Source organism: Miniopterus schreibersii (assembly GCF_964146895.1).
Source record: "Miniopterus schreibersii genome assembly, chromosome: 1".
Classification (NCBI taxonomy): domain Eukaryota; kingdom Metazoa; phylum Chordata; class Mammalia; order Chiroptera; family Miniopteridae; genus Miniopterus; species Miniopterus schreibersii.
The window spans coordinates 191,459,244-191,487,119 of NC_138101.1; the positions used below are offsets into that span (position 1 = coordinate 191,459,244).

A 27,876-nucleotide genomic window follows, 5' to 3' on the forward strand; every position below is an offset into this window, starting at 1 on the left:
AGAATCTCATTGCCAGGGACACACCTTGGACTTGTGGTTCTTAGAGCTACTGGAACTTAGTTGTTTCTCTCCCACCCAACACACACAGATACACACACCAGGACTGGAGCTAGTGCCTTATTTATCTCTGTTCCCAGTGCCCTTGCCAGATGCATGCGTAATCCCTAATAAATGTCTGCTGAATAAATGATGGGAGCCATTGGACACCTGCAGTCTTAAATTCAGAAGCCTTATTTTCTCCACTTCCTTCTGTTGCCTCCAAGCCTGCCTTTCTTTGGAAGGTTTGTCCCTTGACCCCTGCTTCTTGGCTTCTAACTGAATTTTCTTCCCCGTGGTCAGGTCTCCACAGTTACCACCTGTATTCCCACCCTTCCATGGCCTTTTGTCTCAGAAAGATGTGCTTGTCTTCTCAGGGTTACCTTCCATCCAGATGCCAGCTCCTGCCCAGGTGATGAGCAGTCTTATTGCCACATTTACGCAGCTTTAGTCTCTGCCAATCATCTGGCTTCTCCCTTCTACCTACGAAAGGGTTTAGAAATTCTCCATTCTTGATTTTGCCCTCTCATCTCCCAACATTCCATCCTGCTTTTTCTACATAAGGGCATTTTCTTTCAAATGTTTGGCAGTTAAAGTCTGTGTGTGTTGTATCCGTTTAATTGACCCTCACACATTCTTTTTCTTTCCTTTAGTTTTTATTTTTATCCATGGTGCCCATCAGGATAAAAATCATCAGGTAGTTCTAGGAGGCTTATGAATGACTGTATCCTTTGCTTACCTTCTATAATTTTTAAAAAATTGATTTTAAAGAGGGAGGAAGGGGGGGAGGGAAAGAGAGAGAGAAACATTGATGTGAGAGAGACACTGATGGGTTGCCTCCCATACAAACCCCGGCCAGGGATGGAACCAAACCTACATATGTGCCCTGACTGGGAATTGACCCTGTGACCTTCCAGTGAATGGGACGATGCTCCAACCAACTGAGCTGCACCAGTCAGGGCCCTATAATTTTTGTATCTCCCCCACCCCTTTTGTTTTTTTAACATACTGGTTTTGTTTCATGTATGCAATACTTCCTCTTATTTCTCTGAGGATGTTAAAGGTATTTTTAGTCTTTTTTTGGTCTTATTTTCTCCAAGTTGTTTGTTTTGATCACTATCTTGTGAAAGGTTTTCCTCAGATGTCTACAGACCCTTGGTTGTCTTATGTTTAAGAGTGAGGCACTTAAAAAGCTGTTTGCGTTCTGGGTTCATTAGCTGGGGTGGGGCTTTGGACCTCACGTTTGAACTGCAGTGGAGAGTGATTTGTCTTGCTATCTAGTTTGGGGCACCCTGATGTCAGGGGCTTTAGACCTTTCCTGTTAGGCTAGGCAGCTTCTCCAAAGAAAGACCTTTAAATAACAGATTGCCTGGGAGCTTAAGTGGTAAAGGGGACTAGGGAAGGCACCTCAAGTATTAATTACGTAACGTTTACTTTAACGGCCCCCTCCCTGGTTTCAAAGTGGTGCTTTCTTCAACGTGGCTGGCATCCGTTGGTACAGAGACCCTCAGTTTTTAGCTTTCATGAAGCTAAAGCTTTACTTTCTACAAGTGAGAAAATGGTCAGAGGTTATCAGGAATTCTAACTGCTTTTAACCATTTTAATAGTATGCATTTAGTTCATGTTGTAGGACCTTTCTGTCAGAGACTATGGTGCTTCATCCATAGGCGTCTCCCACGGTGATCAGTGAGAAAGTGGATTTCCAATTATTTCAGGTATCTTCAGCATAGAGGTAGGGGAATAGGTGCCATAAGGATTAGAAACCAAAGAAAATTTAGGAAGAACTAACTGCGTTTGAAATAGACACTAGAATACAAGTCTGTTTTGCCCTGTCCTCCCCCCGGAAGGCCCAAGGTCTCATGAAGCCTATTTCTCAGCCATTGGAGAGTCTTGGGATCCATGCTGGATGGCTTCATTATCGGCTTCAGACTCAGCTTTTTTTTTTTTTCTTATGTCTTTATTGATTTTCAGAGAGAGAGAGGAAGGGAGAGGGATAGAGAGAGAGAAACATTGATGAGAGAGGAAAACATCATTGATCAGCTGCCTCCTGCACGCTACCTACTGGGAATTGAGCCTAAAACTGCAAGCATGTGCTCTGACCAGGAATCAAACTGGTGACCTCTTGGTTTCTGGGTTGATGCTCAACCACTGAGCCACATCCACTGGGCCAGACTCAGCTTTTGAAGATCTAATGAGCCTTTCACTCCAAAATGTAGTTGTATCTCCTTTCACTATCATCATCTTTGTGAGTTTTTTTATTTTTAAATTAACCCTTTATTGATATTTTAGTGGGGTTTCAGGAGGAAACAGTATGCCTGGGGTCAGCCTATGTTCATTACCCAGATGCCGCTCTTCCATCTGTCTGGTTTTACTCCACCTGTGCTGCTCACGTTAATCCTGCACGAGTGGCGGGTGGCTGTGTGGCTGCGGAGCTCCTTTTTCAGTGTACACTTTTCTAAACTAGTTTGTGACATGTGAATTCTGTTCTCTTCTATCTCTGATCCATTGGTTCCTAGGACTTTACTATCTGTTCTTGTCATTTCTTTTTATTCTCTTTTATCAACTCCTTTCCTCCTCTACTGCCCCTTAGAATGTGCCCTGCCCTCAGCATTGTTTTCATCCTGTATTCTCCCAAGATGCAAATAGTAGAGCTGCTTTGCCTCAGAAAAGCGAGGGGCGGTGAGAAGGAACACAGCCGCCCTCGGCCTAATTTCCGGACTCTGCCTTTGCCGGCGTGAGGCCTCGAAATCATCTGTGGTCTCTGTGACGTGCAGATCACTGAGAAGACGGCAGCGCTGAATGTGTACAGTTTATTAAACATTCTTATTTCACCTTCAGTTTCGACTCTGCTTCTCATTTATTTCCCTGCCCTCCACCCCCATTGGTCAAATCTGAATTTTCAACTTCTTTCTAAACTTGTGAGAGCCCAACACTTTAAATAAACCTAAATTGAGGTTTGTCTTTTCCCCTTTTATTTTTTACTTTATTACATTTATTGAGGCAGCATTGGTTAATAAAGTTATTCGGGATGGAAGCAAAAGTAGGTCTACTGTTGAGTATGTGAAACAGAGTTTATTCTTGTACTATTATTTATTGTATTTTCCATACGAACAACTGTTAACCTCCCTTTGCCCCACCCTTAGTAGGTTTCCAGTGTATAGTTCTATCGTACATTACCTGTATATTGCATTGTGTGCCCACCACCCTAAGTCAGGTCTCTCCTTCGATCACCATTTATCCCCCCTTTCCCCTTTTCTGCCTCCCCCAGCCCCCTTTCCCTCTGGTAACCACTGTACTGTTTGTGTTTATGAGTTTTGCCTGTCTTGCTTGCTTGTTTTTTGGTTTCAGCATTATATCCTGTGAAATCATATGGTGGTTACTTTTTCCATCTGACTTATGTCCCTTAGCATGATACTCAGGATCCACTCATGTTGCAAATGGCAGTATTTTATCTTTTCTTATGGCTGAGTAGTAGTCTAGTGTGTATATCTCATCATCGTTATCCAGTCATCTATTGAAGGACACTAAGGTGGTTTCCATGTCTTGGCCATTGTGTTTTTGCCCCCTTTTAAATCGGCTTTTTCTCCCATCCTCTATTTCTGCGCAAAGTTCCTTTTCCTTCTGCTCTCACTCATACATCTGCTTTTGCCAGTCTCTGCTGCACTTGCAGGGATGACAGGCATGCCTCCTCCTTGGGATGGTAGTTGAAAATCCACCTGCTGTGTGGTGCTAGTGCTGATGGGAGTGTGTTTAGACTAGGAAAAGGGGTGAGAACCTTTTAACTCGGAAGCCTCCCCTTCTCTCCTGGGCAACAGCTTCATAACAGGTCTAGGATTCCAGTCCATCTTATCACTGTCCCTTTTTCTGAAAACCAGTTTAAACATGTTACCTCACTACTTAGAAACTTTTCTTGGTTACTTATCTCTGGACCAGGATCCAAACTCATTGACAGAAGATCCCTTTATTGATTTCAGATAGAGGAAAGGAGAGGGAGAGAGAGAGAAAAATCAATGATGAGAGAGTCATTGATCAGCTGCCCCCTGCACTCCCCCGATTGGGTATCGAGCCCACAACCCGGGCGTGTGCCCTGATCGGGAATTGAACCCCAATCGCCTGGATCCTAGGTTGACGCTCAACCGCTGAGCCACGCCCGGCCGGGCGACAGAAGATCCTTTATGCCTCAGCCTGCCACACACAGCCAGCCCCCCAGCCACACCACATTTCCCGCTGCCTCCAATTCCTCTGCTTCAGGAAAGCCCCTGCCTTTCTCCATGTGTTTCCTCTGAAGTGCTCTGTTCTCCAACTCTCCCTCCTAGTGGATTCCAGCTTGTTCCTTAATACCCGTTTCACTCGTTCCTCCTCTGTAAGCCTGCCTCTCCCCCCAGCCGGAGTAGGTTCTGTATTCTCCCAATGCCTGCTTATACCCCTTTCAGGTCACCTCTCGGGCATACTGTTCTGAAATTGTATATGCCTCTATTTCCCTGTTTTTTCTTTGTGTACCTAGTACAGTGCTCTCAGGAGGTCAGTTTTTTCAGTGAATGAACATGAACGAATAGTCTGAATTTTGGTCCCTGTGGTTTGCCTGTTAAGTTTAAGAGAAGTGGAACTCATTAACTTGAGTCAGTTGACTGCATATTGGTAGGTCAGCCATCTCCATGTGGGCTCTGGGGCTTGGTGTATTTTATAAAGTAATTGGGCCTAAGAAGCCTGTTGCAGGTGATGAGTTGAGCTTATTTGCACTGAAGGTCAGTGTGTTCTTTGCTATATTTTTTTAAATGCCTATTCATCTTAAAATTCTCAAAGTAGTCTTTACAACCAGGCGGAAATTATGATAGTTGAATTCTTAGCATCAGGATGTGTTCATTTCTCTAAGTGATACTGTGCAAAATGAACAAAACATTTTGGAAAGCTTTTTAAACAGTCTTTGTATCATAATTCTACAGAACATTAGTACTGCTTATTCATGTTTTTAGAAAATGTACTTAAAGTAAGTTTATATTGTTAATAATGCCCCATTAGATGTCTCATGTAAGAATCTTTCTACACTGTAGGCAAGTAGTGTCTAGAATCCTTGGTTATATGCCGGAAGAGGGAAAGAATGCTTTGAAAAGATGTTTCGCACAGAATTGCAGCTCTATCCTTGAGTAGAGCCATTGTGATTTTCCTTTGAAAACTATTACAAATATATAAAATATTGACATTCTTCTCACGTGTGTGATGTTGGGAATGAAGGTATATTCAAAAGTAAACATTTGTGGCCAATTTTTTTGGCTCAGATTACTATGACATGGAATCCCTGGTCTATGCAGACACGAGATCATTTATTCTGAAGAAGCCAAAGCTGTCTGAGGAAATAGTAGTGGCATCAAACCAAGAATCGGGGATGAAGACTGCAGATACCCTTCGGGTACTTTCAGGACACCTTATGCAGACACGGTAGATGGTTTCTTTTTTTTGTGTAGCTAATTTGTGTTCACTAGATAGGCAGTGCAGGATAACTGTTAGTTCCCAATTCCCTCCTCCCCATCCTATCCCTCAGTGTAGAGTGCTTTTATTGATTCAGTAGTTAGGCCATGTATACAGTAAGCCAAAATCAGTTTTCAAAAATTCCAGTTCATCTTTCTTGTTGAGAAATCCATTATCCTACCAAGTAAGTCAGCGTAAGATTTAGCTAAGATTCTTTATGTGCATCCAGGAAATGAGATTTTAAAGGCCATGTGATCAAAATCAGGAAATCCCTCCAGAGAGAGTGAGCCAGTTGGGTGGGGTGATTACTAAATGTTCTAACAAACATACAGATAATGAAATTAGTGTAAATGTAGACGGCTGGCTGTTGTGTTCTGGGCATGGATGCTGACTTTTCAGTTTATTTTCATGTGACCCTCTGAGGATCAAATGGATGGTGGGGGTTAGGGTTGAGGAGAGATTGTCCTTAGTACAGCCCAGAAGGCACTGGTGGTGATTTCACAGCAAAGGGCCGCAGCCATTGTGTGGTGGTAGAAATCCACTAATGCTGTACCCGCAAGTCCTAGGAAGTCTTTTTTTACTGAAGAAACCACCGAGCAAGTAAGGGAGTGATAGTTCTGCTGAAGAGCACGTTAGGAGGCTCAGCTTTATGTGTTCATTTCCCTAATTCTATGGTGTTTTCTATCTATCTGGCAGAGATCTTGTACAACCAGATAAACCTGCAAGTCCCAAGTTTATAGTGACGCTGGATGGTGTTCCCAGCCCCCCAGGATACATGTCAGATCAAGAGGAGGACATGTGCTTTGAAGGAATGAAACCTGTAAACCAAACTGCAGCCTCAAACCAGGGACTCAGAGGTCTCCTCCACCCACAGCAGTTGCAGTTGATGAGCAGGCAGCTTGATGACCCAAATGGTAGCTTTTCACACGGTGTGTTGAGAGCACAGCCTTTCCCTCTCAGGGTGCTGGTGTTGAGAAGGAAATCTTTGACATATTTCTCTACCTTGAATGAAGACTGGTTGGAGGCCTTGCTTTTATTTATTCTTCAGTAGTGGCCTTTTTTCAGACAAAACCACCAGTTTATCCTGTTGTAGGTTGGCTGTTATCCCAGTGTTGAAATCGTATTAAGCCACGAAAGCCAAAAAATACCTCTCATTATACATGGTAAAAGATGAACCATCATTTTCAGTTTGTTTACCTTTTTCTAAAAAAGAAACTATACTTGTTACTTTCGCCTTGTACCAGCAATAGTCTCCTTTGTAATTTGATAGAAAAATGGGTTTGAATTTTGATGCTATTTCTCCAGTGAAATTCCCTTGAGTGGTGCTTTTCACCTATCCATCAAAATAGTTCTTGGACAGAAAAGACCTTAGGTTTAAATTAATATTTAAACACAGTATTTAGAATTCAGATAACTCAATTCAGGTAGTGACATGCTTTCAGGCAGATGAGCCTTTCTCAGTATGGCTTCTTGCTGGATCCCAGTGGCTGGTGCAGCTACTGGTCATGTTCACTCAGGATAGAGAAGAACCATGCTCCTCAGACCTTCTCACGTTCCTAGAAACAGCTACATTGGCAGGGGAGACAATTACTGAATCTTAACAAACAGTATCAAAGAAAATCAGATTTTGAAATTTTTCCAAAATAAAATTTCTTGGCAGAGGTATAAAAATGTACTAAATGCCATTTTAGTAGTTAAAAATACAATAACCCTTGGGGGAAGACATAAGTAAGTGAAGAGATATTATTATCTTGAATTGAATGAGGCAATAATGCAGTGATAGGTTTGATTGGTGGAGGAAGTTGAAAATGACCCTGTTGAAAATAGCAAGTTTAAAATGGAAACAAAGGTGGTAACTGCAGGTCAGGCAGGCAGTGCACATTTCTTGACCTTGTATATTTTGTCTAAAAAAAATAACATTCTGGTGTTTTTACTACTTTGGTTTTCAATTTGGTAGCTTAATTTTTTGGTACGTTAGGGTCTAGTTTAATTAAATGTAGATGTCTGTGTTAGGCCTTGGTATGTATGTCACTGATGACATATATACCAGTGGCCATTATGGAGACAGCTGTGATGAGCGGTGAGCCTCCTTTCCCATCACTTTGGTCTGGGACTCTATATTACACTGCTGCTCAAGGATGAGCTTTGTAGTAGGACATAGCGAGGCCGGAGACACTCCTGAATAGCAGTCACCGAGAGGCTGTGGTCTGTATTGCTCTGCCCCTCGGAGTAGGGAGTTTGTAACTTTGTAATTGCTTTGGGTGGCTTTTTGTCCAGTGTTTCAAGAATGCTACCAACAGCAGTGCCATTTGAAGCCACCCCCACTGGCCATTATGTGGCAGTACAGAGGTTATAGCTTGCAGTAAAAGGTGAAATTGCCTCCTAAAACGTAAACAGGAAAAGTTTTAATAGCTTATGAAGTAAATGTTGGGGAGAACCAGAATCATGACCTTTACATATGTGATTTAACATTTCTATCAGAAAGATAGTTTCCTTGTATTTAACTTCTTCAGTGTTGCTTGTGAGTGAGTAGGCACTCCACTCCACTTCCCAGCCAGGCTTCATTCTTGGTATCGCGTTCACTTCTCGCATTTGGCCCCGGTTGTTGCGTAGATACCATAGTCTGAAGAATGTTCTTTGGGAGGAAGGTAAGACACATCTTCTCTGCAGGGGTGACACAGAAACCATATAAATTTGGAGAAAATCCTCTGGCCCTACCAGATTTTGAGACTAAGGATAGTTTTTATCCTGGAGCTAAATAATGAGTTACTGATTTTTTAAAGTAGCATAGCAAGTCATATGTCAAGCACAGTCATGATAGCGCTGATGGTTTCCCAGCTGGGCTCAGGTCTGGGCTTGTGCCTTGTTACCCTGTAATGAAGACTGAAGGTGGGCCACTGGAACAAGAAGTGCTCAGAACACTAGCTGCTGCATGGTTAGGTTTTAATTGGTTACCTATTTTACATTCTTGTTTCTGTTTAATCATTAAACTAAGGAAGACATCATTTTCTCTGTGTAAATGAAGTTCAGCGATGTTAGTAACACTTGCCCAGTGTCTTTCTCCCTCCACTAGTAAGTTGCAGAGCCAAATGTGAGCAGCCTGACCTTGGGTTAGAGGACCTGAGGGATGTAGTTGAAATGGCGCCTGTTTTCATAAACATGAATGCGAACAGTAATAGGTGACACCCATGATGCTATTGGGGGGTGGCTGGGATGTGTTGGGCCAGGAGTTGGCAGTTCATGATGGCTACCAAGTAAACTTTATTTGGTTTACTCTGTCTTAAATTTGAATTAGTTGCCAGCATTTAAAATGTAGATGTCATGTAAAAAGGTGTTTGGCTTGCCTAATCAGGAGATAATCTGGCAACATGGGTCCCACTTTCCAAAGTCACAGTAATTGACATGGTAATTGGACAGGACCTGGTGAGTGGGGTGGCAGTGAGCCCAGGATGGTGTGTGCACTGGTCTCGTTTGCTCTTCCCCACTTCTGTGTCTTCCACGTGGAGACTGTCTGCCACTGGTCATTTTACACCCAGCCAGGTGTACTGTGCCAGGTGATCTGCTGGGCCACTGTAGGTAAATGTCCCATTTTAGGTAAAAGTCTTTTCCTTAATTTGTAGACATTAGTGTGTGTATCACCTGGACTTAGAAAACTGCGATACCTTAGTGAGTGGGAACTCTTTGTATTTGGACCACTTAGGATCTTGCCTGAATGAGAATTAGTTCACATTCTTTATCAGCTTGGGTTTTCAGTCTGCGTTTCATTTCATTGGCTGTCTACTTGACATTCTTCCTCTCTGGTATTTAATCAGCTCGGAAGTAGTTCTGAGAATTGGAGTTTTTGTGAGAACATTGGCCCTAGCTGCAGCATCACTGTCTTGTTCACTTTCCTGGACCATTGATAGGATTCTGCCATTGTTGATCAGATTACTTGGACTCAGTTTATTTCATATGACCATGGATGTAGGAGATAAGATTTTAAAACTGGGTTTTGAGGGAAATTTATTAAAAGTGCCATGTACTGAACTGATCATAGTTAATGGGATACTTTTAATTCCTCTCCCATTGTAGCTGAGATGAGTGAATTGAGTGTGGCACAGAAGCCAGAAAAACTTTTGGAACGCTGCAAGTACTGGCCTGCCTGTAAAAACGGGGACGAATGTGCTTACCACCATCCCGTTTCACCGTGCAAGTGAGTAGTGCAGAGCGACTCTGGTCTTCAGGTTAACTTCTATTATCTGATCGCTTATTTTGCTTTTGCTTTTTTATGGACAAGTTTGAGGTTTGTAACTAAATGCTGTGACACTTACCATGGCCCTGCCCCGAACAGCTTACTTGTCTGTGTGTTTGTTGAGGGGTAGGGAGATGGAAGGTGGCTTCTTTGTGCCTCATACCTATGATCTACTGGAATTCTGGGTTTTCTGCGGGATTCTGTACACTTAAGGTGAGTATATAACTGTCCCTGTTTGTATGCATTGTGTTCGTCCACACATGCACAGATGTTTAAGGCATTGGGAAAACGTAATGGGTAATAAGAAAATGCTTTGGACTTAACTATAATTTTCCCTCACCAGCTGCCTGGTTCAGTGGAACGAACTTTGAGAGATGGCTTTTAGATTTTTTTTTTTTCTATAGGTGGAATCTCTCCATGTTTTAACTTTAGGAAGTTTTGATGTGAGAATAATATGGAGTATAAATAGGGAGATCATGGGGTAGGTATTCTTTTTGGTAGCACAATGCCTTGCGTATATCTGTTGTGTTCACTATAGAGTTTACTTCATAAAATATAAACATAGACTTTAATAATTAAGTGGTGTGATTCTCATCACAAAAAAACCCTTTTACCATTCATGTGGCTTGGCTGGCGTTGAAAAGCTGTTACTGCCTCAGGCTTTGGAATAGAGAGCTATGTCCTATTTTGATATATGGCCTTATTTAAAAATGGAGTTTCCTTCTCCTGTTACTTCTGTGTTTCTCAAAACAAGTAGTGATGGAATATAAGGAGGCCCTCTACAAAAAAACTAATGCATTGAGAAGATTAAATGTGAATATGCTTTTTTGTTTGTTTTATAGAGCTTTCCCCAATTGTAAGTTTGCTGAAAAATGTTTGTTTGTCCATCCAAATTGTAAATATGATGCAAAATGTACGAAGCCAGATTGTCCCTTCACTCATCTGAGTAGAAGAATTCCAGTACTGCCTCCAAAACCAGGTTAGTGACTGTGTGCTACTACATTTGGGTAAAAAAAAGTACCAAATCAGTTAATGTAACTAGTCTTCGAAGAGGAAGTATATGCGTACTGTAGTATTCTTAAGTATTTTATCTTAACTAATGAGTATATGTTGTCTCATCATTGTATTTTAATTTTAAAATGGTTCCCATAAAAACATCAGAATGCATTAAAAATTATTTTGCCAAAAATTTTGATCAATATTTGCCCTTATTTTTGTCAGCAGTTATAACAGCAACACCATCTTCTAGTAGTCAGCTGTGCCGGTACTTCCCTGCTTGTAAGAAAATGGAATGTCCCTTCTATCATCCAAAAGTAAGAACTTTCAGTTTCCCAGAAATGAATTTAGTGTGATACCTTTTCACCTGTGAGACCGGAAGGTCACTAGCAAACTGAGTATCTCCCCCACCACCTCTATTAGCCCATTTTTTGTTAGTGTTATCTTGACAGTCTTTTCAGATTTTAAAGCTCGCTCTCAGTGTCACTCAGCCCGTTTGTCTCCTTAGGCCCAGTGGTGTGAAACTATTGAAAGTCCCTGTCCTGAGCTCTCGGGGGTAACCTTGCCTTTGCTAGTCAGTTTCTGCTCTTCTCCCCGAAGCACACGGGTGGTTTTGTACCTCGGTGCCAGAGCTGCGGTGACGAAACCCAGGAGCACTGCTCGTGCCCCTCCAGACTCGTAGTGGCGCCTTCAGTTGTCTGTGTGCTAAAGATTGATGTTGTCTTCAGCTGTTCCGTTGCTCAGAGTAGTGATCTCCTCTCTGAAATAGTAGCCTGAAGACCGAACAAAAGGCCTTCGCTCCCCCCACGGGCAGTTGGGCATAGCTGAGGGTGCTCGATGGAAGATGGAAGGGCGAGAGGCCGGGTGTGCGGGGCCGTCACCACATGGATGAGAAGTAGTTGGTTATGTGCTGAGGTTCTTGAAATTTGAGTAGCCGTTACTGTGTGACTAGGATTTTGGGCGTGGGGGTGTGTGTTCATTTTTCAAGGTTTCAGTGTTAAAATGAATGTTACAGACCTTATCTCTTGCTCCATTAATGTTAGGGTGGGTTCGTCATTATTACTCACATTGCTGTTTTTATTTCTATTAGCTTTGCCGATGTTGAAACTGTTCTTTGTTCTTAGCACTGCAGGTTTAACACTCAGTGTACACGACCCGATTGCACGTTTTACCATCCCACCATCACTGTGCCTCCACGGCACGCCTTGAAGTGGATTCGGCCTCAAACCAGGTAAAGGTGGAAATTAGTTTTCCTAATGTCATTTCACATGCTTTTCTGATATGTCATTTTTTACATTTATAAGCACATTATCACTTTGATTTTTTTCTGATGTTTAATTTTACAAGGGTCCTTTGGCAACTAAGACATTGCATAAGTCAGTTTTGATTTGTCCAGCACTTGCTTATTTATCTGGATCATCTCCAGATCAGGTTTCTTTTATAACTTATTCTGAACATACACTAAGACCTTCAGGAGTTAGACTGCTTACAAATCTCACATCAGTTTTCTTAGACATTAGTAATTAGGAAAAAAAAAGTTTCAGAACATTTTAGTGTGGCCTATAAATTTACATGTTATCTTTTATGTACCTTTTGAAATCTGATATTTGCATCATAATCTGTAGACTATTCATTGTATGAAGACACTCAACTTCTTAGTTAAGGTATGTGGTATATAGGGATGCAAAGCAGTTAATTAAAAATTTTTTTTGGTTTTGTTTGTTCAGTGAGTAACACCCAGTCCTACCTGGCAGAAGATCGTGAAGTTTGAAAGTTTCCATCTACTGATAAAAGAGATTCTGTAGAACTTGTCAAATCCTTGAAACTTGGAATATATTGCTTTCATAATATGAAGTTTATCGCCTATCTGAAGTATCTAATTTTTCAAGTTTGTAAGTTTATTAAGTGGTTTTAACATTGGGTGTTTCTGTTGTTTGCCTTGTTTTGACTGAAAGACAGATTAAGGAAAAACTGAATTCTATTAAAACACTTGGTGTGTTTGTACACTGCTGTTTCAAGTATCAGCATGTACAACGTGGCGATACTGTCAGCACTGATCGTCCAGTTTGGGGCTGCATGTTGTTGTGTGCGTCTCTGCGTGCGTGTGTGCGCGCACGCACACACAGAAAGGTTGTGAGAGGAGTTTCCTTATTCCAGAAGTTGGATTGCTACTTTCACTTTTTCCAGGGATTATCCCGTTCTTAATCCACTAAAAACAAGTGGCCAACAATGCAGAGGTGGTTTAAAAGAGTCCATCCTATTTTTTAATTTTAAGTGATTTAGTTTGGCTTCTCGGGTTGTGCGCTGCTTTGGTAAATGGTTCGAAATAGCTGGTCCTTCGCCTTCTGGGTAAGGATGAGTGAGGTGGACATGTTGGGTGAAAACAGCTGGAATGGCAACCGCAAAAAAACCCCACAATTCCTTAAAATGTTTTCATTTACTGTTAACACGCTTTTAAAATAAATATTTTGGGGAACTACATTATCACAAAATTATACAAAATTTTGTACAAGTATATATACATAAGTATCAGAACAGACTTTAAACTCACAAGATTATAGCTATACATACACATTCTCCCATTGTGCAAAACGTTCTCAGAAATAACTCCACAGAAAACATAGTTACTGAAGATAATTTTTAAATGTAAAAATTATATTTCAATAGTTTATTTTAAATGACTATAATTACAGAGATCAGATGGATAAATTGCAAAGTAGGTAGGACTAAACTTTTTGACTACTGAGTTTTGTGTGTGTGGTTTTTAAAATTGTTAAGGCAAGAAGTGTCAAATACTTTAGAATTAAACGGATCACTGATTTTAAAGACTCGATGTACAGTTTTTTAAAAAGTAAAGCTAAAAGTTGGTTAGAAAAAAAGCAAATTAATGCAAAAGGGATAATAAAGACTCAAACATTCCGAGGACCAGATTAAATTTAACTGTAAAAAATGTTCAGTGACTTCAGTCACACCCCCGAGAGAGAATGAAACCACGTGTCAAAGTCCACATTTAAGAGCCTGAAACCAGCAGTCTGTTTTGTGGCCACTGCTTTTCCATTGGGAGAAGAATTAACCATTTTTTGTAAGCTGCACTTTGCTGTGCTGATTCCACAGTAAAGACCTGAAACATCAGAGGAGAGACAAAGCACAGGAGAGCACAGAGCTGTCACGCCATGAGGGATGGGTGAAGCGACCATTCCACTTCTAGAAAGTGGGCTCCATGAAATTTAAGGCATTTGTTCATTACATTGTTAATACTTGAGATGCTTTACATCTCTGCAGAAGAAATTTGTTTTAAATTGTATTTCCAGAAACTTAAACAGACTTTTAGTATCACCATTTATAAATGGTACATTGTTGCAGTGTGGTAATTCCACTATAAAGAACATAAATGGGAAACAAGGGCTTACGTGGCTTAGTGCAGCCATTTTACAAGGAAATAACATGCTAAGATTGAGTTTGTTTCTTGCTATTTAATAGACATTGCCTGGAAACACATTTTAGAATTTATCTTTTAGTTGCTATGGTTTATGCTAAGGTTGACTCAAACATTTGTTGGATAACAGTCTAAAGCGAACCGTCTTCAAAAAGGATCACAAAAAAGGGAAGGGAATGGGTGTGGCTCACGGTAAGCAGCAGGTGGCACGGGGCGCAGAGTGCTTTGGCATGCATTTATGTACAGAAACGGGGCTGAAGGGGCCAGGAGAAGCCTCAGTTTCCAAATTGAGGAGCGTGGCCAGATACTGCGCGCACACATAATTGTCTGGGTTAAAAAGATAAACAGGGCAGCATCTCCATGGCCTATCACGGCTATTCGCCTTCCCTTAGTTTGATGGGTGGTAAATGCAAAAAAGCAGGTGCTCGTGGGATGACTCCTTAAATTCAACAGGACCTTTAGTCATGAAACTGACAACAATGATTAAGGCAGGCTCATCGAGTTGGCCACCTGGAAGACCAAAGATGCAATGGAAGCAGTTTTATCCTATGTAGTTTCCTTGCTTAAGGTGAGTCGTCTTTCTACCTGCACTGTAATGGAAATGGAATTTCTCTTTAGCCAAAAGCCTGCAAACTTGACTGCCAACAGTCTCAAAAATGGAGGGAGAGTGTGGTTCAGGGATTTTTCCTCCTCTAACTTACTGACCGCCCTTTATAATACACACAAATAGATGTGTAGTGTTTAGTGTATTCTAAAAGCCGCCTTTGTTTAGGACAATATTGATGTAAATAACCAAAGAATATGATGTTATGTTTCAAGCTGCTTAAACACCTTTAATCAGTCCTTCAGACACAGCTATTCCAAGCTCTCAAACTGACCAGGCTCAAACACTGGTTAAGCTTTCTGTGATACAATTCAGCCGTTTCTGTTATTAGTATTTATACGGTGTTGGACATAGAAAACTTAGATTTCCAGAAATCTGAGGGGGCCTATTATGCTACAAAGATGACACATTAAAATAAAAACTCATAGGACCAATAGAGCATCTTAATCTTCACACTTAGAAAAATATATTTTAAAATATCAGTCTACATAATTTCCAATCTTCAGGAAACTACAGAGAGGCTAGACAGCAAATTCCTGAATGGCAAGTACTAATCTTTGGCAGCGTTTAAAGTAAATAGGAACAAAGAGCTAAGAGTTCAGCCCCAACCCACCAAACAGGAAGAGACAAGTTTTACAAGTGAACTTGGAGTCATTCCTTTTGGAAGTTGGCTATGGGTGGCATACATCTAAACAGATTTTATAATTTTAAAAAAGGCATAAAAATTTTATTTCAAGAATTAGCTAAATTGTATACCTTTGTAAATGTGAATTGAACTCTAGATTACATGATAAATGTTTATTAGACTACATCTTTAAATATCAGTCCTCTCCCGCAGTTGCATACTATTGCTTCTAAAACCTTGCGGAACTGTACACAATTGGAAATGATTGTTCATCGTACTACTTTTTCATTAATGAGGCTGTAATCATTTTAACTTTTCAAATACAGAGATCTGAACATAAAGATTGACAACTCAAAAAATGAAAACGTAGCTGTCTTATGCTACTAACTTTGGATTTGTCCCTGAACTAAATGCCAGCAGGAAACGGTCCTTTATAAAAAGGGCTTTTATTGGTGCTGAAGAAGCAGCATGTCCTTGGGTGAGGCTTGTGTGTGACTCTGGGAAAATGAGGTTTGCTTTTTAAAAACATCCTTTAGGGTGATGGTGTGCTTCCTTTCCTTGCGGAAACATGGACATACTTCATTAAACCATGAACCTTGAAAATAAAGTGAAAATTCTAAAAGGAGTTTTGCTAAAAAGATGATGAAAATGATCTAACTTGGGTTTTTAAACTTTTGGTTTGTTTTCTGAGGCGCGCTGTGCCCTAAGCCCCGCCAGCAGGTCTGCCAAATCTGCACGCTCCCCAAAGGGGTTGGCTCTCACTATGAAGTATTTACCTAGTCCCTCCTTGAGAAGTAATTATCTGGCAGTGTATGGACTATGGACAGTTACCCGGTGCATACAATACATGCTTTGAGCTTATCCATCTTCTATCTGATGACTCTGGCCATATGTCCCCGTTACAATCTGAAATTAGCACCACTTCTCCCTCCTCTGTAGCTCTGGCTTCTCAAGGCTGTTAATCCAGTCTCCTCAGCATCCATCTTTCAGTGAGGCATGTGTACACACTTCCAGACAAACACACTGCAACCAGAGGGGACACAGCAGTGAGTTCGTTATGTTTCTAGATTTCCAGAACAGTTTAAGTTTTTCAGTTGAGCTTTCAAACCACACGTGTATAATAAAATTTTTCCTCGTTAACCCCTTTCACTCTGTATTATACATAGTATGGGACTCCAAAGGAGCCATCTGCTTTTGCTACTCTGTGATGCTGACAGTTAACAGAGTCCACAAACTGAAGCTGTAGACGTGATATTAAATCTCTTAATAACCAGCAGAGACAGTCTGCTCTCCTTGGGCAAGCAAGTTACCAACCTGCAATCATCGCCTCCAGCGCTAATCACATGCCGATCACCACTGGTAAATCGAATATTTGTCACATGGGGTGAATGACCCAAGAACCTTTTGTGCTTCGCCTGAAGAAAAAAAAAACAAAGCTCGAGGTGTGTGATGCACACAAAAGTCAAAGGTTGCTGTAAGAAACCACACGTGATTTCCCATCACCAGGGCTGTGGAGAAAGGAAGCAGTTAGGACCACAGCCAGGGATTAAGTGCTTTTCAGATTAGGATCTGCTCTTAACACAAAACATCTGACTGGGCAGTCAGAGGTCTGAAAATTTTCCTCTAAAGGGAAGCATTTGAAACTCGGTAATAGGTTAAAGGTTTGATTAAAAGCTACTCAGCTTTTTATTAGAATAGCTTGCAAAGATAGTGTTACTTCAGGACATTGGGGCATAATTTCAGAGTAAGGGGTTTTAGGAAGTTTGGGGGAAATTTTAGGAACACAAAATATCTCCAAAGCAGGAGACAAGAACACATTTTAGCCATTAGGTGGGGAAAAGTACTAATGATCAAACATCTAAACTGGGAGTATAATTATATAAAATGCTAAACCAAAGACTTACAAATTTTTCAGGACATGGGAAGTCGAATAACTTAACCATGCCAAAGTCATCTCCAGTCACAAGGCTGATTCCTGAGTGAGACACGCAGGCACAGGTGACGTCAGCTCTCTCAGCATGTCTGGACCAGATTCCCATAACTTCACTTCCTAGAATGCTGGAGGGAAGAGATGACAAAAATCCACCATAGCGAACAGGTTTACCACACTGAGAAAGAGTTTCTTGGTAATTAACCTCTAAGTACCTAATTGTGTTTTTTAAAACACAGGAAGCAAATTGTGATAACGTAAGTTTATCTGGAGTCCTGAGTTTCACCTGGGATGTTACCCTCTTCAAGAAAATTTTATAGTTTTTAAGAGTTTTACATTAAATAATGCTAGTTAAATTAATACCATATGAAAGCTGGTTTTATAAAATAAAAAATGATGCATATTCTATAGGAATTTGATTGCAGTTTTCATTTATGTTGACTAAGAAGATGGATACTCATGGTTACCTGTTATACAGCCAGCAAATGTGAACAAATTTATAAGATTTTGCTTCTGACAGCCACAAGATAGGCAATTGTGTTATTTATCTTAAAGGAATGCTTACAGTATCCAATACATATTTTTATTGTCTTATTAAACCTATTATGTTAAAGGAAATATAGGGCATCTTTAAAGGCATAATGGTTTCCTTTCTTTAAAAGAACTGATGGCGGAAACTGATAAAGCCTGGAAATAAGGCAACAAAAAGCAGTCCCAGGGTGAGCGTGCATTCTCCCCTTAGGAAGAAGTGAAGATATGGTAACAAAAACTTGGAACTCCATTACTGTTCCCCAGGGGCGTGACTGAGCATTCAGAAATAGGGCATTCCTAACTGGCCGCCCGTCTGTTCTTCCCCTCTGCGTATATGGATGTTTACCTGGTCCACGTAGCCCAAGTAATTCTGTCAATGGCAGCCTGATCCGTAAGATGTCTTCCTGAAGGCACTTCGTAGACATGCCGTTTATAGCAACCAGTGGAGACCTTTCATCAGGGACAAGAATTCCATTATGTGAGGCAAAGTCCAGTTTATAGTATACTAGCAAAAAGAACGTAAAAGATGACTACAAATTCCTGTACAAAAAGAGCGGAAGAAAGGGCTGAAGAACAGGATAGAACAGTGTGGAGAGTGGGCAGTAAATGCAAGAATCTGGACGCCCTGGAACCCGGGAGCTGCAAGGCATTCACATACGAAGTGTAGATGGAATGTAACCTGGGCATCTAGCACTGGTACTGCACCTGGAGGTGTCTGCTGTCTGCAGAGAAGTCCATTTGAATGACGAAGCTGGGAATGTCTTTGCAGTAGCTGATTCTGTTAAGGGTAGGGCCCAATGATAGGTCATAAAAATCCACTGAGTTCTCACTAGAACCCACTGCCAGAAACCGGGAATCTGGACTAAATCTGAAATGTAACAAAATATGTAAAAGATGCATTAGGTGACATGAAGTAGTATAAGCAATTACTTAAGACCTGTGGCTTTTTTCTTTCTAGCTCTAAGAAATAAGTATGTGTGAAATGGCCTCAAACAGATTTACCTAGTAGAAACAACAGATTGTGTATACTGAGGTTATACTTGTGTTATGTGAAACAAAAGGCTTTATAGTTCACTTCAATTTTAAATTGTTTCTGAACTTTCATCTCCTAATTTCTTTAAAACCAGTTTTTTAAAAACCACTAACAATTACTTAATTACCAAGTTACTAATTCAGTGAGGTAGCTGGGATTCTTTCATTTGGAAACCTCATGTTTTAACAGTGAAGAACACAGACCCGCTTAACTCACGCAGGTTATTAGATGAAGGGGCATCACTTGAGGCATGGATGAAGCTATTTTAAAAGACAAAGTACTGTTTGGCTAGTGATCATGGGAAGCAGTATTCCACAATCAATCCTGTGAAAACTATGAGTCTTGCTGGCGTAGGTACCTCAGGGACATGGGGGAGCTGAGGGAAGCCACCATTACTGTTTCATGCACTGAAGTTGTGAGGCAAGTTTTGTTTATAAAAGGGTTTTATTGGTGAAATGAGTGGGAAATTTTGACACACCCGGATTATTTTCTATCTGGGTCACATAGAAGTGCTCAGTAAATGGTAGTGTAGCCACTGTTAAAATGAAGGTTCAAGAAAAGTTGAAATTCACATTCTGGGGAACAGCAGATGTTTAGTAAGTATTAAATGAGTGAACTATATGTTCAAGTGAGATTAAGAGAAGTAAGAGATGTTGGGGGTTATAACCTGTTTTCCAGGCTGACTACTTTTGAAGGGCAGGGAAAGATAACTCGGCAGGAGGAACTGCCATGCCCAGTGTGATACTCAGTCGTCAGACATTTGCTGAGTACTGGTGCCCAGTGGACTCACAATTTAGCAAGAAGTAACTACACAAACAGCCATGTTTCAGCATACAATTTACGATGTGATAAAACGCTGTGGGCACTAAGGGCCTTTTTCCTAATGCAGACTGGGTCGTTCAAGAGGACACTGGAAATACTACCCTACTCGTTGACTAACCTGAGATCGTGGATCGCACATCGTCGGTCTCTCTTCTTCCCCCATATTTTTAGAGAGCTCACCAGTAAAATAATAAATTCTCCATTTGTCATTCCAATAGCCACCATGTCCCCTTCAGGGCTGTAACACACAGTGTGAGCAGCATGTCCCAGATTCACTTTGTTTGACATCTTCTGCATAAGAACCGAAAGAGGGAAAGAGAACTACACTCAGTGGAGTACTTACAAAGTAAACCAATTTCTTCCCAAAACTCTCACCACAATTCTGAGAAATTACACTTTTTAAAAAAAACTGTACCTACTTTATCAGCAATATCCCAGAGTCTCACTGTCCCATCTTCGGCAGCAGAGAGGAAGAAGTCCCTGGAAGGATGTGTCGCTAGTCCCCATATGGGCCCATCTGCGTGACCATTAACTAAGACGTTACAGGCTGCGCTTTTCTCTCCAACTTCAATTATTTCAGCGTTCCTTGTCCCAACGAGTATCTTGCCCTGAAACACAAGTAGGGCCAGTATATTTAATGTAATACTATGAATGACCCTACTGATCTATGTGATGTTGTGATATGTAATAAATGAATATTTGGTCTTTGTCCCACTTCTGGCACTAAGCTCCTAAAACCCTTGGAATTTACTAAGTGATGAGAGCCTTAAAGTGTCTCTTGGTATATTAATGAGGTGCCATTTGCCAGGAGACCCAACCATGTGACTAGAGGGTTGAAACTTTCAGTTGCATCTCACCACCCAGCTCAGGAGGGCAGAGTGGCTGGGAGTTAAATCAGTTACCAATGGCTAAGGGATGTTCAGACACCCTGTTGGTGTCAGAGTATTGCTTGGGGTTATGCGGGCTCCCCCCACCTCACCCTGTTAGAATTGGGTCCAGAACTAAAATAACCTACTCAGAGAACTTTGTGCTTTGCACTAATCTAGCACATGAGCTTCCTATGACTAGAGGCACATTTGCAAGAGCACCGGGCTGGGTTGCTGGTCAGAGTCCATGCTGAAAAATGTAAACTTTCTCTATGATATTACATATGGCTTCTCCAATCATCAGGTGTTGACTCTAATGGTAGTTTAGTCTGAAGATCTCCAAAGAGGTGTAAATACACTGAGATATAAGGAGAAAAGTATTGATTTTAATTAAAAATAAGTATAAATGTAAGCTTAACTAATATTTAATATACAGACTGACAATATGTGTAAATGATTTATAGATAACTCTGCAAGTACGTGTGATCAAAAATTTTTATAGAAATGTATGTTTTTAAGAAAATGAGATAACTGCACTAGTCAAAATTAGTCAACTGGGAAGGAAATTCAGTTCTGTCTACCGTGGCTGAATTAGCAGACTCAAGAAAATATGGAGGGTTAAATGCAGCGCTGAGCCCAGCAGCTCCCACCCCACACCCTGCCCCGGTGCAGACACGAGGCTGCCAAAGGCAGAGCTGCAAAGGAAGCAGCAGGGAAAAGGTAGAATAAAACTGATATGCAGGGGAAGAGTCACAGGAAGAAACCTTCCGTTTCCTGCTGCACTAAATGGCTCAAGGAGCAGCTTACTTTGCCTCTGCACACGGAACGGACGCAGTCCGTGGCCTGTCCTGTCTCGAGCCGGAAGGCGCGGCATCGCCTCAGCTCCTGGTCCCACAGTTTGACTGCTCCTCCTTCTTTGGACCTGAAAACACCCAACCCCAAAACAATTATTATTGGCTATTACAAATAATGTTTATTTAAACAAATAATTATAAGCAAGATACTAAAGAAGATCCTGATATTTATAATTTACTTCATATATTCTAAACTTTTTATGGCAATTTTAAGATACACTTATCTCTGTCAAACATTCAGGTTAAGCAAATTTTATGAAAATTCATTTTTCTGACAGCATAATTTTATCTAGCGCCCCCAAACATGTATCCTTTCATAATACCTCTTGATTAAGGAAATGTACAAAAGGATTTTTAATGTTAAGGGGACAATGGGAATGTAAGGCTAGAGGAAAGGATCCCAGTGGCCATGCTTCGGGATATAGTTTAAGGGCCAAAAGAGAAGCACGTTTTTTTCCTACCATTATTATTTGAATATCCTACTGAAAACAAAGCCTGAAAAAAATATATCTTTTATCTAATAAGTATATATATATATGTATGTATGTATGTATAAAATATTCAGGAAATTGCATTTTCATCTGCTTTGATTTACAGGCATTAGTGAAATGTTCCATGTTAGCTTTGGCATTTGAACAAGGCCATCCTATCACCTTAGTTATAAAACCATTCCTAAGATTTAAAAAAAACCCACTGGAACAGTTTATAGGCTACTAATGAGTAGGGGTGTGCAAGACTAGATGACTGAGAAACGAGTGTCAGAGTAACAGATAAAAGACAGAATAGAGCTCATTTACGGCGTTTCTCCTGGAAGACTGGAATGTGTACTGCTTCCTTTCTGCTAGACGAACTGCTTGTCTTGGGGAAAACACGCTCTTGTGCCACAAGACATACTGTCTTCCATTATGAGAAGGCCAAGAGCGGCTGTGTTTGTATTTAACTGACATATGTGGGTTCTTTCAGTCCTGTACTGAAATATACTTACTTCTTGGTCACATTATATGTTACACTTTAACTTGCATATGAATATGTTGGTAGGAATCTATGATAAGTATCTGGTTTTCACTGGAAGATTTGAAAATCACTCAGGAAAAGGCCTCTCTTCAGACTTAAATTTTGAGGTCTTTTATTAAACAATTTTATCTAACAAGTTTGTCTCAAGCAAAAGCAAAGGAAGCAGCGCAGCTGGTTTGCTCAGTGGTTGTGTCGACCCAGGAACCAAGAGGTCACCAGTTTGATTCCCGATCAGGGCACATGCCTGGGTTGCAGGCTCGATCCCTAGCAGGGGGCACGCAGGAGGCAGATCGATGTTTCTCATTTATGTTTCTTTTTATTTTTTTTTAATCCTCACCTGAGGATATTTTTTCCATTGCTTTTCAAAGAGAGTGGAAGGGGGGAGAGAGACAATGAATCGGTTGCCTCCCACTCGTGCCCTGACCAGGGCGGGAATCCGGCCTGCAACTGAGGTGGGTGCCCTTGGTTGGCCAGAATCAAACCTGGGACCCTTCCGTCCTCGGGCTGACACGCCAACCACTGAGCCAAGCCGGCTAGGGCTCTCATGGATGTTCCTAAACTTTCTATTCCTCTCTTCGTCTCTAAAAATCAATTAAAAACATACTAAAAAAAAAAAAAAGCAAACAGGGCACAGGTATTTCTAAAGCACCCTCTCCTCTTCTAATGCAGCAACATGCAGGCCACCCTTCAGCATCCGGTCTCAGCAAAAAGCAAGCAGTCAAGGTGTATCCTGGGCTCCGTGGTGAAGACTCCCCTGTGAGTCACCTATTACTCAGCAAATACTTACAGGCTTATCAATATAAAGAAAAGTCATTCTTTGGCCTGGCCGGTGTGGACCGTGGTTAGTGTCAGCCCGCACACCAAAGGGCCCCAGGTTTGATTTCTGGTCAAGGGCATGTCCCTGGGTTGCAGGTTTGATTCCCCGCCCCAGGAGGGGCTTGTGCGGGAGGGCAACCAATTGATATGCATCTCTCATCAATGTCCCCCCAACACTCTTTCTAAAAATCAATGGAAAAAATATCCTTGGGTGAAGATTAACCAAAAAAAAACTTTAAAAATCATATTTTATTGATTTTTAGAGAGAGAGGACTGGACGGAGGGGGAGAGAGTGATTTGTTCCGCTTATTTATACATCATTGGTTGATTTGTGTATGTGCCCTGACCAGAGATCAAACCTGTAACCTTGGTGCATTGGGTCAATGCTCTAACCAACAGCTACCCAGCCAGAGCCAAGAAAATCAATTCTTAACTTGCAGGATAATCACCTATCTATACCTCAGAAAAATTATCACCCCAAGTTGTTGGAGTTTATCTAACAATGCAAAAAAAAAAAAAAAAAAAGAAGCCATTTAAAATCAGAAATAAGGCCCTGGTTGGTGTGAAAGGCTGCCGGTTTGATTCCCAGTCCAGGCACATGCCCAGGTTTCAGGCTTGATCTCCATTTGGGGGCATGTAGGAAATGGACCCATGTTTCACTCTCTCACCAGTGTTTCTCTCTCTCTCCCCTCCTCTCTAAAAAGAAATCAATAAACTATTCTTTAAAATAAATAAAATCAAATCAGAAATAAGAATCAACAAGAAGGTACATAAAAGGCAATAAAAGACACATGTGCGAGGAAGGTCAGAAGGTAATCCATATAGCCTAGAAATAACGAGAATAACTAGCTGCAGACCTTGGGCAGATCACAATGCATCAGCAGTCAGGGAGGCTGTGAAAAGAAAAGGGACTCACGGCCTTTCTTTGCCACCAGTCACAATAAGCCCGTCTCGCAGGGTGGTGTACATGGAAAACACAGGCCCGTTGTGAGCTCTGGCCACGATCCTACACAGTGTGTGATCTTTCCATACGCAGACATCTCCACTGATGGTACCTGTAAACGTCAAGTTATTCTGAAAAGGAGTGGGGAAGATACACTTATCAAAAGTTCAAGTGGAGTTCCGACATGCAATTCTCTATGTACACGTGAACCTGCCTCCCTGGCCACAGCAAGCGTGGCCTGGTGGGAGGAGCAGTAGGAGCAACAGCCTGAAAGCCTGACCTGAGGCTTGGCTTTGTCAGGGCTTTTCCTTTTCCAGTTCTGCTGCTTATCAGCTGTAATAACCTAGGACAGGACTTTTAACCTCTGTGGGTATCAGTTTTTTCATGTGCAAAAAGGGAATACAGTCTCTAAGGTCTCTTTCAATTATAAAATACTATAATTCTAGTTCCTATAGTCCCTTTGGAATGCTTCCTTGTAGCTGCCCAAGAAATAAAGGTCACAAGTAACTGAGTGAAAAAAGAAAAAAAATAGGAAGTGAAAATAACTTTTTATCAGGTTTGCTATTTTGTCACAGAAAGAAAAACTGTTACCTACAGCAAAGTTGTAGTTTTTCCAGTTTCACTACTCATGAAGTTAGAAATGAAAAATTAACACCTGCCACTTCTTAAAATCAAGATAGCAAAAGTTAATGCATTTCTACAATCAATCGAAAAAGATAAACTTGATAAGGTACCCAAGTGCTTTAGGTCACTCTGAGAACTGTGGAAACTGGAGAAATAAAATCCTGCATCATGTGCTAGTTTTATCCCATTTTAGCTTCACTTTTAGAGCAACTTGTGTAAGATCTTTCACCCAAAACAATATGGGAAAAAACCAATGGAAAATAAGACTCTGAATGATAACAGAAACAAACTGAGATTTTTCTTTAATCTTCCCGAAAATACTAGTTTGTATGTTTAATTTCCAACAACAACTGAATGTTACTGTGAATTCCTCAGCATTTATACTTATTCTCCGCAGCCCATATTTGAATAACAGTTACATTTGTCATCTAGGAGCATCAATTTATGCCTCATCTATGATTAGAATGTAAATGCTTCAAGTGTAAAAACCAATATTGTGTTTCTCCTGCTGTTTTCATAGTCACACAAACCCTTCAGAAAGGAGATCCACTTAGGTTTTAATGCACCAAAGGATTTAAAAAGCCTGGGAGGGATAGGGTATTAAAGGAGAGATGTGCTTTGTAAAACACAATCCCAGATGGGATGGGAGGGGAGGGGAGGAAGTGGCTCTTCACGCTTTCTGTTAAGACCAGGAGTTGTGCTCTCTTCCCCTGAATGAGAGACACTAGCCCAGAGCACTTCCAACCATGTGAGAAGCAGCGAGTTAAGATGATAGATCGCAGAGGAAATCCTAAACCCAAGTACCATCTTTTCAACATATGAAAATTACATTTCTTGATTTATCTTTTTTTCTGACAAGTTTTTAGGACCTAGGAGATTTAGGGTGACAATTACAAAATTAAAGAAGGCTTTTGAGAATGGCTGCGGCCCAGGGATTCAAGTTTCCATTAGAGTCCTCCCTCATTAACTTTCTTACTCCTTGATTTCTTAAAGTATCATATTTTGAAAGATGAAATATATGCATGACCAAGACATATGCAATGATTAGTAGATTACAGTGCCATATAAACAGCATTAATGTGGCTTATCTAAGGCAAGAAAATTCAAAGTAGTCCAATTTAAGTAATTCAAAGTACACTACCACAGGCATTTTAAGAGACATACTGCACCAAATGCAACGGCAAGCATGGTCTGCATCCGGGCATCTTCTAGAGTGCTCAGCAGCCCTTTCTTGCTAAGAAGAGCCCTTCCTGCCAGTGTCCAGAACTTCACATGTTTTACTCCCACAGAGACAAACTGGGAATCTGAATCTGGTCGGAATTCTGCCACAAAAATACGTTGGTTGTGACCAGCTTTGCTGGCGATTTTGGCACCTGATAAAGATATGACAAAATCATGTAGGTTAATATAAAAACTAAGCTAATTTTTATAAGACCAAACAGTTACTCAATATGTAGTTCAAAAAGCAAATACTTATTTAAAAAAGAGAGAAGGTGTGTCCCTCGCACTGCTCCCTGGCAATCACATACTATGCAGTTACTTGTGTAGAGGGTCCTTTCCACACATTTTTAAACTGATGTGTGTACGGGGAGCTTCATTACCATTTCAGGGACATTTTATTTATTGTTGGTTTATAAAAATTCATTAAAACTTAAAGCTGTTTGTCCTTCATCCCATGAGCATTCACCCAGCTGCCTTTCAGCTGGTTGACTACAGGACTGCAGTCATCATTAAGGAGCATTTTAGATTTTAGAAACCACATCTTATTTTTTTCTATGTAGCTGTATGAACTTCACTTTTTCTAGTAGCTATGTACCTGAGAAGTTTTGTCTGATGTGTATTAAGTAATATGACCCTATTGATCTTCCATTGTCACTTACAATATAGTTCACTTCCATTCTTGATTAAGACTCTCCAATCAAATAATAATTAGCAAACTGCTTATATATATAGTTTCTTACTGAAAGAGCAGCAAATCATTTATAATATTGGTAACTCTCATTAGTTTGTTTTGCGAGCTCACAACTTCGCTGGTTTTAAGTGAGACATACCTACAGTAACACCAGCTGTGCACTGTGCACTGTGCAGACTGTGGTGAGTAATGTTTTCTATCACTAGTTAGGGCAAAGACTAACTAGAGAATTCACATTACCATAGTATTCTTACTTTTAAAAATCACGAAGAAAAGAATCCTACCTTCCTGCCATCTCCAAATGGTAACAGTATGTTCTGGATCTAGTCCCACAGACAGCAAGAGTTTGCCAGTAGCACTGAAGCTGACTGAACACACGCCCTTCGAATGGTAGCATCTTAGTATCGATAAAGTCTGCTTGTTCCTTGCATCCCAGACATGGATAGAGGGAGCTGTAGCTAAATACAGATAAAATCCAAAAGCTGTAATACGCCTCTTACAAATGCTTCCATTTGTAAAGCTGAGGCACACTCATCTCTGAAACATGGAAAATATGGACCAAAGAAAGACTGTACTTAATTTAAAAATGCATAAATAAGACTAAAAAGAAAGAAAAGGAAAGAGGAAGGAAAGGGGGAAAATACAGAATATATCTTCAGTCTATAGTCCAAATTGCACTTTTGAGAAAACAGCATTTAGATTAGCAAATTAGGTAATCACTTTAAACAACTACTCAAAAATAATGTATGTTTTAGATACATGTTAAATCTTCATATAATTATGTGGAGAAATATATAAATATTATGCAATAAAGACCAAGGTATATTCAGTACTTAGTTTTAAAGGAGAGATGAAAAGCAAACAGAAACTGAGAAAAGCAATAGGTAGGAAACGACCAGAAAAGATCTCAAAAGAAATTCCTACCATATGGATAGATATCCAGTAAAATGCTAAGTCCATATTTGTTGGGAGCTGGTGACGTGGACGGTCCACGTAGCCTGAGGCTCTGGAGCAAGGACTCCACCCTCCCCACAAGTTCCCATTAGAAGGAGATAAGTATAATTACCAAGGTCTGGGCTCATGCAGGAGGCAGGGTGTTTACTCTGAAAGAGCGTTCATGCAGCCTTGAGGTAACTA

At 40.7% G+C, this 27,876-nt stretch overlaps 2 protein-coding genes across 18 annotated transcripts in view; one reads left to right on the top strand and one right to left on the bottom strand.

Annotated features, from left to right (window-relative positions):
* ZC3H14 (zinc finger CCCH-type containing 14) overlaps positions 1 to 12,733 on the top strand; it is a 36,684-nt gene extending 23,951 nt beyond the window's left edge. For 3 of the 17 annotated variants that reach the window (XM_081127735.1, XM_081127726.1, XM_081127727.1), the window contains 5 exons: positions 9,574 to 9,694; positions 10,576 to 10,712; positions 10,955 to 11,046; positions 11,854 to 11,960; positions 12,457 to 12,733. In XM_081127735.1, the coding sequence (XP_080983861.1) occupies positions 9,574 to 9,694; positions 10,576 to 10,712; positions 10,955 to 11,046; positions 11,854 to 11,960; positions 12,457 to 12,463 (464 nt within the window). In that variant the 3' untranslated portion in view covers positions 12,464 to 12,733. Of the gene's footprint in view, positions 1 to 5,312; positions 5,473 to 6,198; positions 6,432 to 9,573; positions 9,695 to 10,575; positions 10,713 to 10,954; positions 11,047 to 11,853; positions 11,961 to 12,456 lie in introns of all 17 variants that reach the window. The other 14 variants (XM_081127720.1, XM_081127721.1, XM_081127729.1 and 11 more) reach the window with 8 other exon arrangements.
* Positions 12,734 to 13,149: 416 nt separating this feature from the next.
* Positions 13,150 to 27,876, bottom strand: part of EML5 (EMAP like 5) — a 90,552-nt gene continuing 75,825 nt past the window's right edge. Inside the window, exons 32-42 of the mRNA XM_081127770.1 lie at positions 27,024 to 27,197; positions 25,992 to 26,200; positions 24,177 to 24,334; positions 21,384 to 21,498; positions 20,130 to 20,318; positions 19,829 to 20,001; positions 18,561 to 18,723; positions 18,202 to 18,305; positions 17,299 to 17,452; positions 16,709 to 16,809; positions 13,150 to 16,417 (exon numbers count right to left, since the gene is read on the bottom strand). Coding sequence (XP_080983896.1) covers positions 16,381 to 16,417; positions 16,709 to 16,809; positions 17,299 to 17,452; positions 18,202 to 18,305; positions 18,561 to 18,723; positions 19,829 to 20,001; positions 20,130 to 20,318; positions 21,384 to 21,498; positions 24,177 to 24,334; positions 25,992 to 26,200; positions 27,024 to 27,197 — 1,577 coding nt within the window. The 3' untranslated portion in view covers positions 13,150 to 16,380. The remainder of the gene's footprint in view (positions 16,418 to 16,708; positions 16,810 to 17,298; positions 17,453 to 18,201; positions 18,306 to 18,560; positions 18,724 to 19,828; positions 20,002 to 20,129; positions 20,319 to 21,383; positions 21,499 to 24,176; positions 24,335 to 25,991; positions 26,201 to 27,023; positions 27,198 to 27,876) is intronic.